The 19364-nt window shown below is 46.8% G+C and overlaps 1 protein-coding gene across 3 annotated transcripts in view; it reads right to left on the reverse strand.

Annotated features, from left to right (window-relative positions):
• The window catches only part of GAS7 (growth arrest specific 7), a 106150-nt gene extending 91160 nt beyond the window's left edge, over positions 1 to 14990 (reverse strand). For all 3 annotated transcript variants that reach the window (XM_048965530.1, XM_048965529.1, XM_048965534.1), the window contains exon 1: positions 14739 to 14990. In XM_048965530.1, coding sequence (XP_048821487.1) covers positions 14739 to 14921 — 183 coding nt within the window. In that variant the 5' untranslated portion in view covers positions 14922 to 14990. The remainder of the gene's footprint in view (positions 1 to 14738) is intronic.
• Between the last annotated feature and the right edge of the window lie 4374 nt (positions 14991 to 19364).

Genomic DNA, 19364 nt, shown 5'->3' on the forward strand with positions numbered 1-19364 from the left:
CACCAATTTTTGCCAAGACCCAGGCAGTGCCTGCTGCTTGCACACATGGCAGCTTGAAATCCTTCAGGGACAGTCTTCCCACTGCAGCCACTCTTGTACAGTGATTTACTACTGTTGATGTGGGAATTAAATGCAGAGTTACATGGAGTGGGGGGGGGGGTGAGGCTATTCAGGCACAATGTTACAATTTAGGACAATTGCACCCTATCACAGAAATAAAATACATTTGCCTCTACACAATGAAACTGAAGAAACTGTTTGGACTGCAAATCTCTCCTCAGTCAAATTTTCAACCAGTAGCTCTCTAAAGAGTGGCATGGGTTGTGACCAGCCCCGTAGTCAACAGGCTGCTGAAGACAAAGGGTGATCGCTCTCCTATTCAGATGACACACAAGAGAGACAATAGTCTGGATTATCGGAGGTCCGAAAGGACCAGGGGATAGCTGTACCAAACAGAACTCGCTATTTGTTTACTCTCAAACATCCAAACCAGCAGACACAGCACACAGCTCCGTGTGTGAAGGGGCAGGTTCAGCAGATTAAAATCCCTGTGCAAAAATCTGCCCTTCCAAGATGCTGTGACATCAGACACGAATCCTTTGCAATGCACCAGCTTCTAGATGTTGTAAGATAACACTGTCTGCAGTATCACCTCCCACCCAGACCTTGCTCTCTAACTGGTTCAACTAGGCATTAGAGAAGGCGTAAAGAGAACGTCCCAGTGGCAAGCAGCTGGAGGAGCTGGCATCCCAGCACCCTGAGCATATAACTGCTTCTGGGGAATGCTGAGGGTGCAACAGCTCTCCCCTGATGCAGGGAGGGTAAAGCATGAAGTCTGTAAGGGGAATAAAAAGAAAAAAAAAAACAGCAAAAGATTGCAGAAAATTGGTGAGCAGGAAACCTTCCATTCCAGCAGTGAGGGAAGAGCCTGAGCACAGCAGTTCCAAGTAACATCCCCAGCATGCTTCCCTCCCATGGAGAGGGGGAAAGGGCCTTTCAAGCTCTCTCCCCTCCACTGGATCCTCCAGCACTAGAAGGCAAATCAACTTCTGTTCTGGGGAAAAAAAGTTGAGATTCATTTGCTCCAGAGGCTGACAGTGGAGCTGGAAACAGACTGGATCTCCTGAATGTCTGTTCACCAGCTGCCAGGGCACATCTGCTGAACCCAGTGGTGCTGTCAGAGCTCAGGAGCAGCCATGTTGCAAAAGGCAGCATGAGGGGGAAGGGAGGAGGAGGCTCAGGCATGTGATTTTAACAACATTGCATAAATCAGGGACACTCACGCATGCACTCACAGAACATCAATCAGTGTTAACAGAGAGCACAGTGATTCCTGCTTTCATATTTCTCATCCTAGACTCACAAAAGAGCTATTTCCGGAGATCCACATCTCATCCAGCACAAAGCCACCCCATTTGGTGCAGCCAACTTCATCCTCTGTGTTCCAGGAATCACCATCTTTCTAAGTGCAAAGCCCAGGAGCCCATATTTTGCACAAGACCTAGCACACAGCACTCGGATGGCCCTCTCTGACCATCCACGCATGCCAGCACCAGCAACACCTCCAGTTCTACCAAAGCACCAAAAAGCAGCACCAACACTCCTCTTCATCGTTAACTGCAAAAAGAATGAGACCCCTTTGTTTTCTGAGATACTGAGCCTAATGCAAAGTCCACTGAGGTCAGCAGACAGAAAGGAAAATGAGGAGGCAGAAGCAGCCTTCCCAAGAGGAGATATGTGCAGCTGAGGCTGTGGCACTGTTGGTTTGTGGTGCAGGCAGCCCAGCTCTCCATGCAAGCAGTCTGCAGGCAAACAACAGCCTGCAGGCCAGAGCTGACAAGATGTGGGCAGCTTCCCATGTGACACTCATGCAAATGATTTAATGAGATGATCTGCTTATCTAAAATGATCTACACATGGCTGCAAACTCTCTCAGCCCAGAAGATTTGTGAGGAGCAGCTCTTGGCCTGCAGAAGGAAGTGTGGTGAACACTATGCTGTTGAGTCATGGTCACACTGGAGCTGGCAGTCCCCATGCTTCCCAGATCATACTGGAGTGGTACTCATTTGGACATCCAGAAGGAGGGAGCAAGCACGTAAGACTGTGATACAAAGAACACTGCTGGGCATCACTGAGTGGAGCACCACGATAAGTTCTCCAACCTACCAGAAAACAAAGTACCACAAGAGTTGAAGTTTTCAATTAGTACACACTCCACAGACGTGCTCCTGATTCACAGTGAGGGTAGCAGCTGAGCCTTCAGGGCCTTTCCCCTTTCACAGGCTGCCTGCAGCCAGAGGATGGTCTTCAGATGTCGGTTCTGTGTCTGTAAAGCTCCAACATGATCAGAAGATCTCCTGCTCTGCTCCAGCAGAGATTCCGTGGCAGATCCCGCCTCAAAGCTGACAAGATGCCAGAGCAGGAGGTCATAAATGAGAAATGGTGGAAGATGCTGTGTTGTCTCCTACCTCCTCCAAGGAAAAATCGGGTTTGCCATTCCCTGAGCAGGGTACTGTAACCATGTCTCTGGCCAGCGCTGAGGGAGGGCTTTGTCTCTCACCAATACTGACACAGCCTGCCCAGGGAGGTGGTGGAGTCACCATCCCTGGAGGTCTTAAGAAACGTGCAGATGTGACAGTGAGTGACAAAGGTTAGTGGGCGCGGTGGTGATGGGATGATGGTTAGACTTGGTGATCTTAATGGCCTTTTCCACCCTACCTAATTTTATAATTCTATCATCTTTTTTCAGCTTTGGTAAATCAAACTGGTCAAGTGTAGAGGGTGCAGGAGTGAAGAACTACAGCAATGCCTGGGGCAATGCAGCTGAGATGGCAATCAAAACCATTTTCCAAAACAGACTCATAGATCATTTAAGCATGCTTTTGTCATGGAAATACCTGAAGTTCCATTCTTCATCCCATAACACACCAAGGTTCAATTCCAGTTTTCCTTTGGTGCCAGCTATCACTGTGATAATCAGCAGTTCGTAGCACAATGAGATAAGTCATAGGCTCTCCTCTAAATCTTGCTATTGAGAGTGATTACTTGGCCTTGGGTAATGAATTAGTCCCATTATACAGCAGCTGGCACAAGAGAAGCAAATCTGCTGCTAAGGCAGCTCGTTACAAGGGCAGTGCTGGAACTACTCAGCCATGTACTACACATGCACCCCTCAGCAGGATTTTAAAACAGAATTCTGCAAACAGTACAAAGATTTCTCCTGTGCAGTGCACAGGACTGCAAAATACACTGCATTCATCAATCCAGTTTCTGGCTGTTGCTTTCTGAATTAAGCATTTGCCCACCCCTTGGAAGTATAATTCCTCTTCTGTGCAATTTTAAAATGGCACTTTGCCATATCAATAATCAAATTCACTCTTTAATCTTTTATTCTCTGCCACCCCCTGCAATCTTTGTCCCCCCAAATTTCCGTTTCTGTTCCCAGAAACTTGCCAGCTCATGATGCTGCCTTTCTACAGCCCAGCCTCACCTCTGCAGCAGCTGCAGAAAGCTCACTTCACAACTGGTTTTGCTGAGCAGCAGCTTGTCACTGCAGATCTGGCTTTGTGGTATGTGGTTCAAGGAGGAGCATGTGGGCACACAGCAACTGCAGTTTTATTTTGGAAACCTGAATGAGTGCTAAATAGGTGAATTAGAAAGGGTCATGAAGAGGAAGCAGATGCAACCAGCCAATTTAAAAGAACTTTCTGAGAGTATCAGGGGAAAAAAGCAGAATGAAAGAACACTGGATAGCAATGTAACAGCCATGATGGCATAAGCATCTGTGCTAGGTACAGTTCAGAGAGATGGTACCTTCTGTCAGACCAAGTAACACAATTTGGTTTGTCAAAACAAACCCCTTTATTCTGTGAAGACTTTAAGAAGAAAAGAAGCAGTCAAGGAGCATTAAAACTTCTGTGCAAAGTCAAAAAATAATGAGTCAGAGATCAATAAGCAGAAACAAAAGAGAAAGTCTCCATCAAATCAAAAGGCCAGCAATACAACCACAAAGGCCTGGAGATGCAGATCGTTTCTCAAGGAATTCAAGGATAGAGTGAGAGGTGTGTTGAAAATATTTGCAAGTGTTAGATGAAGCAAGTCTAGTCAAAAGCCTGAAGCACTTATGTATACAAGACACAATAAACATGTAACATTTTAGCATACAAATTACACTAATGAGAAGAGCAAAGTATTAAAGATGGGAGTAATAACTGTAATCCCACACATATTTTTCATGTCCCAGACAGTGTCCACCAGCTCAAAGATCCTTGCTTCTCCCATTTCTCTACAACAAAGGCTGGTCCACTGGCAGCCCACTGAGCTCTTGGGTGAGGGTGGAAACTCATTTTAACCTCTTTCTTGCTGTTCATACAATTACTGCTTCTTCCTTAACAGTTTTGGTCCTGCTTGACCAGCTCTCTGTATCAGCCCCAGTAGGTAACAGGCAGTGAGTGATGCTGAAATGCCAGAAAGCAAACTGCAGGCTCAGTTAGAGACCTGAGTTAACTCTGAGCTAAGAGATATCACTCTGAGAGGCAAGAACTATTTACGAGAGTCTCAGATAAGATATGGGAAGATAATATGAGCACTTCGGGATTCTTCATTAAACTGTGATGTGCCTCTGCTCCCCCCTCACCCTCATAGAATCACAGAATGACTTGGGTCGAAGGGGCTCAAGGATCATCAACTTCCAACCCCCTGACACAGGCAGGGCCACCAATCTCCAGATCTGGTACTAGACCAGGCTGCCCAGAACCTCATCCAACATGGTCTTTAACTCCTCCAGGGATGGAGCATCCATAGCCTCTCTGGGCAGCCTGTTCCAGCACCTCACCACTCTCTCAGAGAAAAACTTCCCCCTGACATCTAACCAAAATCTTCAGTTTAAAACCATCCCCCCTTCTCCTATCACTGTTTACCCAAGTAAAAAGTTGATTTCCCTCCTGTTTTACAAACTCCCTTGAAATACTGGAGGCCACAATGAGGTTTTCCAGTAGTATTCTCTTTTCCAGGCTGAACAAGCCCAGCTCCTTCAGCCTGTCCTCGCAGGAGAGGTGGTCCAGCCCTCAGCGTTTTTGTGGCCCTCTCAAGCTGTTCTCCATTCCTGGACTAGCTGAGTGCGTAAGGATACTTCAAAGACTAAGACACAGTGCTAATGGGATAACTTGACAATTACAGGTTATATAAACAGCCCAGAGACAGCTTTTGCTTTTTTTTCTACGTAACATGCCTTGCAGCATCACCCATCTTCTGGCAGCACTGTCAGCAATGCTGTTCAGCTCTGGATTTGATGTTAGAATAGCAAAGGACAATACAACTGTGACAGGAAGCCACCCTACAGCTTCCACATCAGTTGTGTGTTTTCCTTGCTTCTGAGCACTCCATGAGACAGTCATGGAAAGCTCTCTCACACATCTTTCTTCCAGATCTTGGCCTGACCCATCCCAGGTCTTCTCAAACTTTTAGTTACCTTTCATTGAGCTCTCTCTTCCCCTGTAGAAAAAGAAATGACAGACACAGAACTGATCAATATGGTTGCAAACAGTGATACAAGACAAAACAGCTAATGTTGAAGTCACTTTTTTTCTGCTACAGCTTGGAGACCACAATAGCAAGGTGAGGAGGACTATCTCAAGGTGCCATAGAGCTGAGATAGCCCTAGTAAATCCGTACAGTAAACAAACCTGGAAGACCATGGTGCTTTTGCTGCCAGCATCACAGTGGGGATCTCTGTGGCTCAAGAAGAATCTGCATGGAGTCTACTGTTACCAACTGCATGCACAGGATAAAGTGCCAGACCACTCCCCAACAACGCAAGGAAGTAGTTTTGACGTTTGGTTCTATGCCTGCGTAGGAGCCCAAAAATCAGTGACCAAAAGCCTCCGAAAGTCCCCTGTCAGCCTGCCTAAATTCACTCCAAAGCAGCCCATAACCTGCAGCTGAAAATTGGAGGGACTGCTCACAAGCAATGAATAAGACATATTTTAAAAGGTGCTGGCCTGTGTCACTGCTGAAGGTGTGGAGTGGTAGTTCCTGAGTAATCCATAGCATCCCCCTTTAAGAAGTTGCCAGCAAAAAGGCTAACCACAAATGTACTAGACTGATGTAAAAGCTATTTTAACAGCATCATGTGGAAAACTGGGTTAGTAGCAGAAGCAAGAAGTGCCTCCCCCAGAGGGTGACCACAGCACGCACAGAGAAGGTCCTCTGGCCAACAGCACACAGCAACAGCTCTGCAGCCCACATGCAGCCTGCCCTGCCCCTCAACCCAAGCCGGTATCATCAGCCAGAAGTGCACTGTGGCTGTGGTGGCAGGTGTGCCAGGGTCTCTTACTGGTTGTTGCTCTCCCATGCCCCACCACTGCAGAGGCCTGGCTTCTGTGCTGCACTGCACAGTGCAGATCTGCATGGCTGATGGCCTGATTCCTGCCACAAACCAGTCGTTTACAAGAGGTCCACTTAACAAGTAATGTTTTATGCAGTGGCATGACATAAACATTCCAGCTATGCAATATCATACCCACGTTTCAATGCAAACACTTGCTGAAGCACCCTGCTCTTGAAAAACCAGCTGAAGAAATGGTTGGCCTTGATTTTACACTGTTCTGCACTGAGTGGCTCATACCAATACAAGGCAGTGCAGTGTGTAATTAAATATGGCCAAGGACACTTCGAACTGATGTAACAGTTGACAGTGAGCAGAGCGCACAATGGGGACCATCAAACCTATTATGGTCGTTTCAGGTTTCCCCAGTAGTTCTGCAAACCTGTTTGCAAATTCTGCCCAGCACAGAGCCTCACATCGTTGCTGAAATGTGCACTGTAGGGAGCAGCCACTGCAACAAGCAAAGCTGCTGGGAAGTTTCCAGCAAATCAGCCTGCATGCACAGCGAGACGCATCCTGTGAGTGCTGGATTATGACAAAGCCACATAGAGCAAGCGCTCCCTGGAAGCATCTGAAACCAAAGACAGAGATATCAGTGCCTTATTTCAGTTATTCTAAAATACAAGTTGGCAGAGCTGCTTGTTTGCCAGGCCCATCAGGCTGGTTCCTCATCCCAACAGGGTTAATACAAGGAACTTGAGAAATATCACTCTTGCTGGCCTGAGTTATAATGTGAAAACAACTGCAAGAGTCCCAAATATTTCCAAAGAAGGACACTCTCTTTCAATACTGCAGAACCATATATTTATTACCATTATTATGGGACTTCTCCAAAAGAGAGAATGCCCTATTTTTGAGGTTGTACTTAGCATCAGCAGCCAGTGAAAGAACCAAACAAGTTCTGGATACATACCTGGACATTAAAGAATGAAGGTGCTTTAATGATAATAATGAAGCACGAGCAACCAGAGATTAAAAAAAAATACAAAACAAAACAAGAATTTAATGTTGTTATTAAAAGGACCAGTTAATTTTACCTGGTCATTTATTAACACACAGGTAAAAGTGAAATGAGTACAGAAAATCTGCAAGAATCTTCTGGTCTTGCTTTCAAGTATTTACCAATTTGGACATTAAAATAAAGGTTGTTTTAGAAAATACTGAGTGTCCAGCATCTTCCCACTATTCCTTTAAAAGTATTCAGTATAATATGCCATGTAATATTTCAGGGGATCTGGTTTTCAGTGCAATACTCATGACGCTGAACATTAATCTTGTATCCACACCAGAAAAAGAGACAGACCATCTCTACAGAAAGCACTCAGTTTTTCCACAGGAGGTGTGTCCCATTGAAAGCACAGAATTAACAGGGAATTTGTCAGTGAACTAAGCAGTCTGTAAATGATCTGCATTTTTCATCTTCACTATATATCCACTCCCTACAATGCAGGTGAACAGTAACTTGCTTGATCTTCAATATCTACAAGACAAATCCCTGCGGTGAGATGGGTTTCAGACTCCCTTTGCAGCCCATGGGTAGAAAGAGGTTCTTACAGGATAAGTCTCCTATGACCCACTTTCATCTTTTTGCAGAAGGTAAATAAAAACATTTTTAAAAATTCTGTTTCATGCAATTTCTGCAAGGCAAGAGGTCTGATTGTTCTCACGTGCCACAGCCACAGCATCCGTGAGCACAGCTCCTGCAACATCTCACCTTGTCCAGAAGGAAAAAGAGCTCACCAAAATCCCCCATCTGCCAATAGAAACCCCCTTTACACACATTTTGGGGTAGTTACAGTATTATTCAGTTTTGAAATTCTTCCTACAGCTTCTACAGTTGAAGATAATTTTCACCATACACATGATTGACACTCTTACAAGCAAGGGACTGCAGCCTGCACATTCTCGCAGGGCTTTAAAATCTCAAAATCTTGATCAAAAAGTGGCCTTCTTGCAGCAAAACATCATTTCTCCACTCTTTTAGCAGGAGAAAATAGGTTACTTAGTTCTGTTCTCACTCTCCAGAAACATAGGTGCTCCAATGACCAGAAGTTTCAAATGTGAAACGTTACAGATGTCACAGACATCAGAAACAACCCTTTGAAATTAAAGTGCCTGTGCAAGCCACAGTTGCTTGTATCCTGAATGCAGAAAGACACCGCTGAACTGCGGTGCCTTCAGGGGAAGCTGGATGCTCTACATCTGTCCATAGCAGTCTCAGTCACCCTCTCAAATTTTGAAGTGATATCAGACCATTCTAATCGTCACTGCTGTCTCACAAATACCTCTAAGATCCCCTTTCAGACAAAGGTCGGCTGTTAAACCACACCAAGTAAAGCAGCCGAAACAGCTAGGAGCACTGAGTTCTGAAAACTCTTCCCTTGCCCCCGACACACTGCAGCCTCCAGCTACAGCACATTCCCTCCAACACACGTCCCCACACTGGGGACAGCTCAGAAAGCAGCAGCAGCAGCAGCTCTGCTGGTACTTAGCCCATCACACATCTCCCTTGTTGCTCTCTGTGGCTTTTGACATCGAGCTCATTTCTGAGAGGAGATCCAGGAATGAAGGCATCAGGTAACCACATCCAGGATCAAGAAGAACCTGCTGAGAAAGCAAAGCAGTGACGCTGTGCACTGAGGTATAGACACTACAACAAAAAGCACAGGGCTCAGGTACCTCAAGCCAGCTGGGTACTTTGCACATGCAACCTCACTCTCATGTATATGGTTGCCAGCATCATCTCCCCACTCCAACAGCTGCCAGCATCTCCCACCGCACCATGCACCTCATGTAGTGCCCAGCACAGCTGGCAGCCCACGGCCACCCGCGCAGCACTGACTGCGCATCTTCTGACAAAATGTTTTGGGGTCTTTGATCAAAACACACCCCAAAATCAAGCAGGAGGTACAGAAATAAAAATAAAGTTTTTGTTTTTTTGTTTTTTTGTTGTTTTTTTTTTCTGTATAGCTGGAGATTTCAGCAAAATTCTGTTTTGCAGAAATTTTTGAAAGTTGAGTTATGTCACACAGCGGAATACTCCTTGTTAATCAGCTCGCAGATTCCAGTTCCTCCTTAAGCACAGTGCCACCCCAGATCACACCAGCTTACAACAAGATACAGTTTGGTACAGAAATCCTCTACAGTTCTTCTGCCATTATCAAGTAAATCAGAGGTATTACTGTTTCCATTAATCTCTTTCACTCCTGTTCCGTCACTACCTCGGCATGAAGAAGAAAGCGGCTCCAGAGCCCAGCATGCTCCCACCTCCTTGCTATGGCTCTGGCACTTCCCATGTCCATGTGTCACAGATTCATGAAATGAATCTCCCCCTGCCTTGGATCTTACGTGGCAGTGGAAGTAACACATGACGCTGCACGCACGTGCACCAGGCATCAGGACAGTGCACGACTCCTTCCCTCCAGAACATCTCATGGTTCCAGCATGCCATGCTGTGCAGATAAGATCAGCTCTACTCCATCCTGCTTGCCCAGATTCCACAGCCACCTCCAGACAGGCTGGAAGCACACGCTGTGCTTCACACAAAGAATCACATCTGGGGGATGGCTGCAGCTATAAAAACTACTGACAATTATCAGCAAATTTGCATATGTTGCTACTGCTGCTGCTTATATAAGTGATTTCCAGCTAACCACAAATACAAAAAGCAGCACCCAAAATAGATTTTAAAACAAACCACTTGCAAATGTGACTGAATGACACATCTCTCTATCCTTGTGCAAGGCACATCTCAGAAAAGGCAGATGCAGCAGCCAGTATCTCCCCAAAGGACTCCATGCAAAACAAGTCCTGGAGTATGTTCCATACCTCCCACCCACCCCCTACCCCATCTTGCCACTGTTCTGCAATGGGTATCGTGGCAAACTGGAATACACCCAAAACTTCTCCAGGGATGCTCCTGGGTCTGGCGCTGCACAGAAACCTGTCTGTGCACATTATCATCCCAAGCATCTCTGCTTCAGGTGAGATGCAGAGCCTCTGGGTAAGTAATGAGTTGTTGCCTATAGCTGTTAAGAAATCCTCACTCATTGTATCACACACCTCATTCCACCTGCTCTGCATGTGTGTTCACTGTAACAAAGCATTGCTTATCACCCACAGATTCCTCTTTGCACCAGACTGGGAAGGACAAGCCTTAGACTGCAGCAGTCTGATTAGAGTCTTTGGTTCTGCTCAAGTGGCCAAAAAAAACTCAGACCAAAAAAGAAGTGCATGTGAAGGAGGAAGCCAGAAGTATGTGACCAACCCTAAACCAAGCATGAGCCACCGCAGCCAGCATGCAGCTCTGGGCAGCTGGTAAAGCTGGCAGCCTTGGAAGGCCATAAACTTTTATCATTATCGTGTGATTTTTAGCAATATTTGTCATGAGTTGGTTGCACGTAGCTCAAGTACAGACTGTAGGTGACAGTGGAACTCTGTGCAGGTGAGGGCACGGTGCGGGGCTGACCCACCTCTGGGGCCTGCCACACAAACATGGTGTGACTGAGACCCACGTGTCATACACTTTACATTATCATGAGAGCTGTGAATTTCACGAAGTTCAGGGGACTGAATAATTACTAATCCCAGGAGTTCCTTAGAAGTGCGGATGCTCATTGTGGGATCATCATTTCCTCTCTGAAGGAAAGAGGTAAAATGCCAACAGGATTTTATCATTTGTGAAATGAAACCAAATCATCCATGGAATCCAAAGGAAAACTTGTGCCAGAACTTGAAGATGAAGAACAGCTCACAGGTTCAGCTTTCTGGTGGATTTGACTACTCATTTAAATGAGTCAAACATGTGTCTTTGTGGCAGAAATCAACTTATCTGTGCTACCATGACAGTGTTCAAAATGAAAAATTATGGCAAGCTGAAGTTATGAAAAATCATTTCGTACATTTTCATACATTGGCTAATGACTCCACAGTCCTATGAACAGCAAAAAATATGAAGCCTAGCTTTCATATCGGATTTGGTCATGACTCTTATTGGACTTTATCTGTCTTCCCAGAGAAAGATATCTCTTACTTCACAATCACACCTTATTCATATCATCACTTCTGTAGAATTGTAGAAAACCACAGAATCCTTAGAGCTGGAAGGGACTTTAGGTGTCATCTTGTCCAACTCTCCTGCAATGAACAGAGACACCTACAGCTAGATCAGGTGCTCAGAGCCTGGTCCAGCCTGACCTTGAATGTCTCCAAGGACTGGGCATCCACCACATCTCTGGGCAACCTGTGCCAGTGCCTCACCCCCTTGTTGTAAAAAACTTTCATGCATTTTGGTATATAGGCTAAACACAGTCCTGTGAACAGCAAAAAAAGCACAGCCTTGTTTTCCATTTTGATAAAGAAATTTGAGAACAGGCTTTCATATTGCCAAAAAAATCAATTTTTTGGGTACATTTGCAATTCTATTTTCAGGGAACATAAATACACTACCTGCGAATTTTTGAATGGAATGTATAGAGTTGCAGTCAGATGTTCAATTTGAAGCAAAATTTGATCAAGCCCTCCCTTACCAGAGAAGGATATCCCTCACTTCACAGTCACAACTGCTTCATGTCATTGCTTTTTGTGAACAGCTGTTTTCAAGGATGAAGCATAGGAATTGTAAAATTTCATCCAAAATCTTTACTGAACACCTCAAGAGCTCACTGAGAATTGCAGCCACTTCCATCAAACCAGACTGATGCATTCATTTCATGAAAATAAGCTCAAATTTCCCACTCACTTTATGTTTTTTTCACTTTTTTATGTTTTAATTAAAAAAAAAAAGTTAAAAAATAAGTTTTGTTACTTACATACATTAAGTATAAATTTCTCTTGACTGACTGTGGTCCAGGCAGCCCCATCACACAGCTAGAACCTCCTGAGTTCAGTCAGATTGGACCTATGAAGATTATTAGATCTGAATGCCCGATCATTTCTGGAGTACCAGAAGTTAAAGCATATTACTGAGGGCATTGTCCATATGCCCCAGAACCCTAACAGGCACAGGGAGTCAGCCACCTCACTCAGAACCTGTTCCAGTCTTTGACCACCCTCATAGTGAGCTTTTTGCTCATGTCCAGTCTGACCCTGCCCCGGTGCAGCTTTGTGCTGTTCCCACACATCCTGTCATCAGTGACCAGGGAGCAAAGTACCAGCACCTCCCTCTGCTGCTCCTCCTCAGGGAGCTGCCAGGAGCAGTGAAGTCACCTCTGAGCCTCCATCCCTCCAAACCAGACAACTCAAGTGTTCTCAACCTCTCCTTGTAGGACATGCCTTCCAAGTGCTTGCTTTTGCTCTGTGACACCTGTGTCCTCTCCTGAGCTCACAAAGACTTCTTTATTTCCAAGCTCTCCTCCCCAGACACCACACTGCTTCTCCAGCTCTCACTACTTACATCGTTGCCATGACAGGGACCTCCCAGCCATCATCCTTCCTTTCAACCAACCATAGCAAGGAGCAGGAACCAGAGGTTGCCAAACCTCCTTACCTCCCTGTGCCATTCAAACCAGCTCTAGTGAGCCAAAAGGCACAAACACCTACTTTTCTTTGCAAGAGACAAGTGCTATCAGCCAGTGTGAGCAAGGATACAAGCATGAGGATCACGACCTGCTCCCTCCTGCTGCAGCAGAGCACGTAGCCAGCTGTCCTTCAGAGCAAAGAGCTGTGGGCCGCAGTACCTGCTGGCATGAGCGCTGCCCTTATTAAGGCAGCCATAGGAGATCGTATCCTCCATGAGAGTAAATTTTGCTCCCAACATAGTACTGAACCAGAAGCTGTGGCGATGGGGCACCCAAAGCCAGCATGAGTGCTGATCAGAGGATCGTGCTCATGACCCCATCCTCTATGTGTTCTTACCTCCCTAGTACCAGCCCCAGTGTCTGTGCACAGGATAAAGAATGGAAGACATGGGGTTGCTGGGGTGCCTTCAGTCAGGTCAGCTACACCGAGCACAGTGTGACACACTCAGACCCCTGCAGGAAGGAAGGAGTTTCCAAGAGGGAGATGATATAAAACAAAGTCATCGTGTTGACTTTCCACTGAGCAAGGTTTGTCTCACTGCATGATCCACTCTGTCTCCAATAATTTCTAAATTCCTGATTAGATGTGTAAATGTTTGGCAATGTGTGAGACCACAAACATTCATATATCTCAGTCAATGATCTTGTAGGTGGCAAACCTGACAAACAAACGGACTCCCACACTCCTAAACTATAGCACAAAATTCTCAAGTGCTTCAGAGGCAGAGAGAAGTCCCCGGCCTCACTCCTGTAATGCGGAGTGGGGAAATTCTGCCTCCGCTTTCCTGTACAACAGCTAAGAATGAGCAACAGCAACTCCATGGAAACATCACAGATTTTTTTATCCATTTGGACTGGCAAAACGGAAGGGTGATTGCAGATCTACAGGCAAACGTCCTGCTCCCAGAGCTCTGCTCTGCAGGCACCTGACGGTCCAGCTCTGCTCAGTGCTGTGAACCCTGCCCTCCCCATGTCCCAGACGGGAAAGCCTGGGCACATGCAGCCCAGCAGGGAATGCATCCCAGCAGAAACCTGGCAGGCAGAGGTGACTGAGAAGCACTGCGCTGTTGACTGCTTTGCTGCAGCACCATGTCCATGGCCTGACTGACAATGATAGGAGGGCTGATGGGCTCGTGGCAGATTCTGGCAGTGCTAAGGGATGTTGCAAATTTCACTTTCACAAATGCGAAGACTGCGAAGGCAGACATGAATTTTACACTTGGACGGTGTCTTCCTTGCACGGAAAAGAACGTAACAAGCCAGTTGGGGAGCAAGCAGTACTGCAGGAATGGAACTGCTGCCCGAGCTCGCAGCTGCAGGGCTGTGAGGACAACTGGAGGTACAGCACCTCCTGGCATCCTGGCGGTGAGGTCACAGCTTTTGGGTCCCTAAGGTACTCTGGGCAAGACCACATGCGCTGGTAGGGTGCCCTGCCAGCTGGAAGCTGCTGCAGCAGAAGGGACATATCTGGGTTACCTCTTCTAGAGCATCAACCCAGGAGATGCTTAGTGAAAGGAGGAGGAGAGGAGCGGAGGCATTTGCCCAGCCGACACGCATGGCCGCCAGGAGCTGCATCGCCTCCTCCGCCGACTGCTGCCTTTGAGCAACAGCGAAAACACAAGCGTCCGGAGCAGCCCGCGTTCCGAAGCAAAGCTCAGCAGCACCGATCGCCCCGGAGCGCTGCCTGCTCTGGGCACGGGGCGTCCCGTGAGAGTGGGAGCGACTCCGGAGCCCCGCGGGACGGAATGCTGAGGAGCTCTCCGTGCCCCGGCCCGGCCCGGCCCGGCCGTCGCAGCCACCCGCGCGGCCCCGCCGCCACTCGGCCCCGCTCCTACCTCCAGGAGCTGCACGTAGCTGGCCGGGAACCAGCCGCGCAGCCCGTCCTCCTTCTGCCCTTCCCACCAGCCGCCGTCCGGCACCTGCAGCACTGTGATCAGCTCCCCCGCGGCGAAGCGGAGCCCTTGGCGGTGCCGCTCCCCGGAGAAGGGGTACAGCGTCTGGCAGCGCGATCCCGACATGCTGCCGACAGCGGCGCTGCCCCCGCTCAGCGCCCGCCCGGGGCGCCGCCGCCCGCCCGCGGAGCGAGGGCTGCGGGAGGGCCGGACCCGCCCGCCCCGCCCCGCCCCGCTCCGCCCGCTGCGGGGGCGCGGCACACGCTGAGCGCGGAGGGAAAGGGGCGGGGCGGGCTCGGAGCCCCACAGCGGCGGAGATGGGGGGAGAGGGAACGCGGGACCGCGGGTGTGCGGCCGTCAGGAGCAGCGCGCGTGTCCGCGGTGACGCCGAGTGCGCGCTTTTGAGAGAAGCCGTGACATGCCCGTGAGGCACCGCTTGTCTGGGAGGTGTGTGTGACTCACGTGGCGCCATCCGTGCGCTTGTGAGGTGCGTCTCTGTGGGACGGCGTTCTGCCCGACCGCAGGACACATCCGAGGCTGTGTGATGTACAGGTGTGTGCGTGGCGTACAGCAGTGAGTGATGTACGGGTCAGCGTGAAGTACGGGTGAGTGCGACATATATGTGTGAGCGACACGAGTGTGTGTCACACAGGTCAGCGTTACGGGTATCTCTCGCCCATCTTTGAATACAGGCACACCCCTGCTCAGTCAACATCGTAACTCTGTTCAGAGTCTTAATTCACAGGGATTGGGATCAATATAACAAACCACAAGCCCGTTCATCTTTCAACAGTGACACACAGGTGTGGGTGACACATCCCACGTGTGTGTCTGTGGCACTCAGTGGGCACCCCGCTTATTCCTCATGCACTCAGTGTGTGCGAGTCACACGTGAGACAACTCAGTGTGTGACACCTTCATTTGTGTCACACTCCTGTGACACCACTGTGAGTCTGACTTTGGCTGTGAGCGCCCATTCTGCACACACAGCTGTGTGCTGCATTCCCATACAGCCGTGTCCCACCGGCAGCTCAAGGTGCCGGTGCTGGTGGGGCTCTGCACCTGCAGGCTTGCGGGTCAGGTTCTGTTCCAGTGGAGAGGACACAGGTGTGCTTCACCTGGGGGTGTGCAAAATTTATGGCATATTTTCTATGGGCTCTGTCCTTTTTATCAATCCTATCTGGCTGTTGTATCCTGTATGGTCTTCCCTGTTCCTATGATTCAGATTCTTCTCTCTTCCATCCTTTTTCAAGGAGTAGCCTTGTATTTATTCTTTCAGTTGGTTCATGCTTTGCAATGCGTAGGAATGAGGAGCACATTCAGAACAGACTGCCTCCTGTGCCAATCACGGACCATCACATGCATGTCTCCTTGTCTGGGGCTACACAGGCTTTAATTCATGTGACAATTTTTCCTTCTCTCTTTTCTTCGGAGTTTTAAGAAATGGTGGTACCTTATCTGTGAAGTGAGCAATCAGGAAGCATTTCAGAAGGTGACCTTCAACAGAGGCATCCTTCAATTAGCGGGGATAAGCAGCCATCAGAACAGAGCTCTTATTCTTTCAGCTACTTTGGGACTACAATCCACAATTCTATTTTGGATTGTCTGAGTTTGTGTTAAATTGCTTAAAATCATCTTTGAAAAGCATTTTCTCTCATAACGATTGAACTATGATCCATTATTTGTTCTTAGCACACCAGCTGTGCCTTGTCTGGCAAAAAGCAATTGACTTGGTATCATGGCATATATCCATGTACATCTATCAGCAGAATTCTCTAACAATGCCATTCTTTCTCTTTTCTTAGTTTCTGATACTTTTTCCTCTGCTATTTTTGTGCTTTTCCAGTTTGTACTTCTTTCTCTTTTTCTAGGGGCATATGTTCCATCACTAAACTTTATCAGCGAAAAGGCTTCAGTAGGTTTTTAGTCCTGGGTTTGTCCATTTCCTGAAACAGTTTGGTTTTTCAGGACTTCACATGTAGTAGCAGACAAGACCCAATGTAAACATTAAGATCATACTTACTTTTTTTTTCCAGAATCTATCAATACAACTTCACTGTAAACAGAAGGGCTCTGTTCACTGCAGAGGATGCCTATCAGTCAGTGGAAGTGTACCTCTCTGAACAGGTTCCACAAGCAATCATTTCAACTTGCAGATAATTACACAGCTATTTTCTCTTTAGATATGTCTGGTCCTTCATCTGAACGTGAAGAATGCCTTTACTTCTTGCAGAGATAGCAGCTCTTATTGAAGGCTTAGATGTTTGCTTTTGCATTGTGTGTTGTCTTTATTGGGGATATTCTTGTCATCCTTGTAGGGAAAAGAAGTTATGGGCATAGAAAGTATTTTCATATAACACATCAGATCCAGAGTTAGTGATGGAAGATAAAGGAGCCATTTCCAAAGGTATGCAGCAGCAAAAGCAGTGATCAGCTTTTAGATTCAGTCTTGTTTTCTACCATCTGTTCCAGCTCTGTTAAAGCACCTTATCAGGATGCAGGTGCTCTCCAGCCAGTGCTCCGCAGGAGCGATCAATACTTCTGGCTGTGACATCCCTACAGATTTTATTTCCTGAGCCATCACAACTGTTATACTCTGTCATCTGATCTGGGGCAGTTTCCCGATTAGTGGTGAAAAGACAGTTTTAGAATGAGTGTCACGTGAACACATTCTGCATTAGGATAGGATGAATTTCACCTCAAGAGGGCCTTTTTCTCTGTCTGCCACCAAAAGCTGAAGTGTGAAGATCTCAAGTTTAGATTTCTAACTTTCTATCAAATTGAAATGCTCCTGGTGAATGGGAAAAAAGCCAACTTCATATGATACTGCAAAAAGCCTCAGTTATAGTCATTAATTCCTATTTGGCTTGATTTTGCAGATTGCATCTGGAGCTTAAAATGATGCCACAAAAACAAGATAGGCATATTCCCTCAAGAAGGACCTTACAACATCATGGCACTAACTGAAAGAATACTTGCACCTGACAGCAGCAGAAATGGTCAATATTTTGTTTCTTTAAAACACCATCTGACAATCTCTCCAGCCTATGGAAAAGAGCTTAATTGCTCCTGCTGTCTTTTCTGAAAAGATCCTGCAGAGCTCAAAATAACAGAGCTGTAATGGAAGAGCTTTTCAGTCATGACAGGCTGGGATCACGTGAATAGCTGATTGGCTTTACCTGTTTGCAAGACTCAGCAGAAACAGATCTCCTGAGGCCAAGAATCAGCACAGAGTCTAGAAAGAAGCCGCACACAGCACTGGATATTTAAATGACTTTTGTAATCTAATTATTTAGCAGAAATTACTTCTGTTGTTGGAGAGGAAATGTTCTGAGCCTGTATGGAAACGATACATTTCTTAACATGTGTAAATGCTGTAGCTTTTTATGAGAAAGGACCATTTTCAGTGCTTTGAACAGCCAAGACATAAGAACAGATACATGCACTCAGAACAAAATGTAGTCTAGTCAGCAATGTTTCCGAAAGCAACTTAGAGAATATATGGGGTGGAGTGAAACAGCAGTATAATGTACAGCAGTGCTGCCCCTGGAAACTCTCCCATCATCCACCAAACTGCAGCGTAGGAACCTCCTAAGCCAGATATTCTGTAGCACCACACTTGAAAACTCTGCTGTCCAGGCATTCAAGCATTCCAGGGAGAGGAGTCAGACTCATGACTCATATTCATATGACCAAATACATGTTTCAAACACAGTTTAAAATAAATAAATAAATAAATAAAAATACAGATCGGCTTTATCTTTGATTCTGCATTTAGCCCTATTTCAGGTGGCTTTGTTGATCTTGGAACTCCTCCTGTACATAGTTAATTCCACAAATAGGATTGGAGTTCACAGCATCGCCTTACCATGGCTGCTGCAGAACGTAGTGATGTTCCAGGGCAGGTTTAGTCATCTGTGTCTTAACAGTGCCCAGAGCTGTACCTACTATTTTAGAGTCAGACATAAAACAGCTTCTGTCTGTAAAGGGACAGTGATACGCAACAAACGAAGTTTGTGGTGATTCACCTAAGACTAAACTGGATTTGCCTGCCACAATAATTCACCTGGAGAGCTGACTGCTTCCATTCACCTCCTGTCTTGAAAACAAGTTGAGAACAACAAACTGTTCTGATCAGCTTCCTTACAGTCATCGTATTCCCTGTGGAGGGGCGGGACAGGACCCACCCTGTTACATGGCAGGGACATATGTGGTCATATGAATGTGACTCACAACTGACTCTCCGACTTAGGTGTCAACAACACCCTGTTGTCACAAAACCTCTTGCTTGAAATGTTGATGCCATGCCTTTTCTCCAGCAGTTCAGCATTCTGCTCTCTAACTCAGGCTCTGGAATACCTAAGTCACAAAAATGTGCTCTCATCAGCTGGTTAGACTTCCAGGAGAGAGCTTCGACCAGTCTGACAAGAAGTATATGCTTTGGGTAAGGGCTAGGGCATTTCACAGCGGTGAGAACACTTACAGGGATCTGACTGTTGACCACTTCAACGACTGCTGAGCACTTATTTTCTTTAGAGCAGATACTATAACCTTCTCCTCTCTTCTTCC

This window comes from Lagopus muta, chromosome 18 (genome assembly GCF_023343835.1).
Source record: "Lagopus muta isolate bLagMut1 chromosome 18, bLagMut1 primary, whole genome shotgun sequence".
Lineage (NCBI taxonomy): Eukaryota > Metazoa > Chordata > Aves > Galliformes > Phasianidae > Lagopus > Lagopus muta.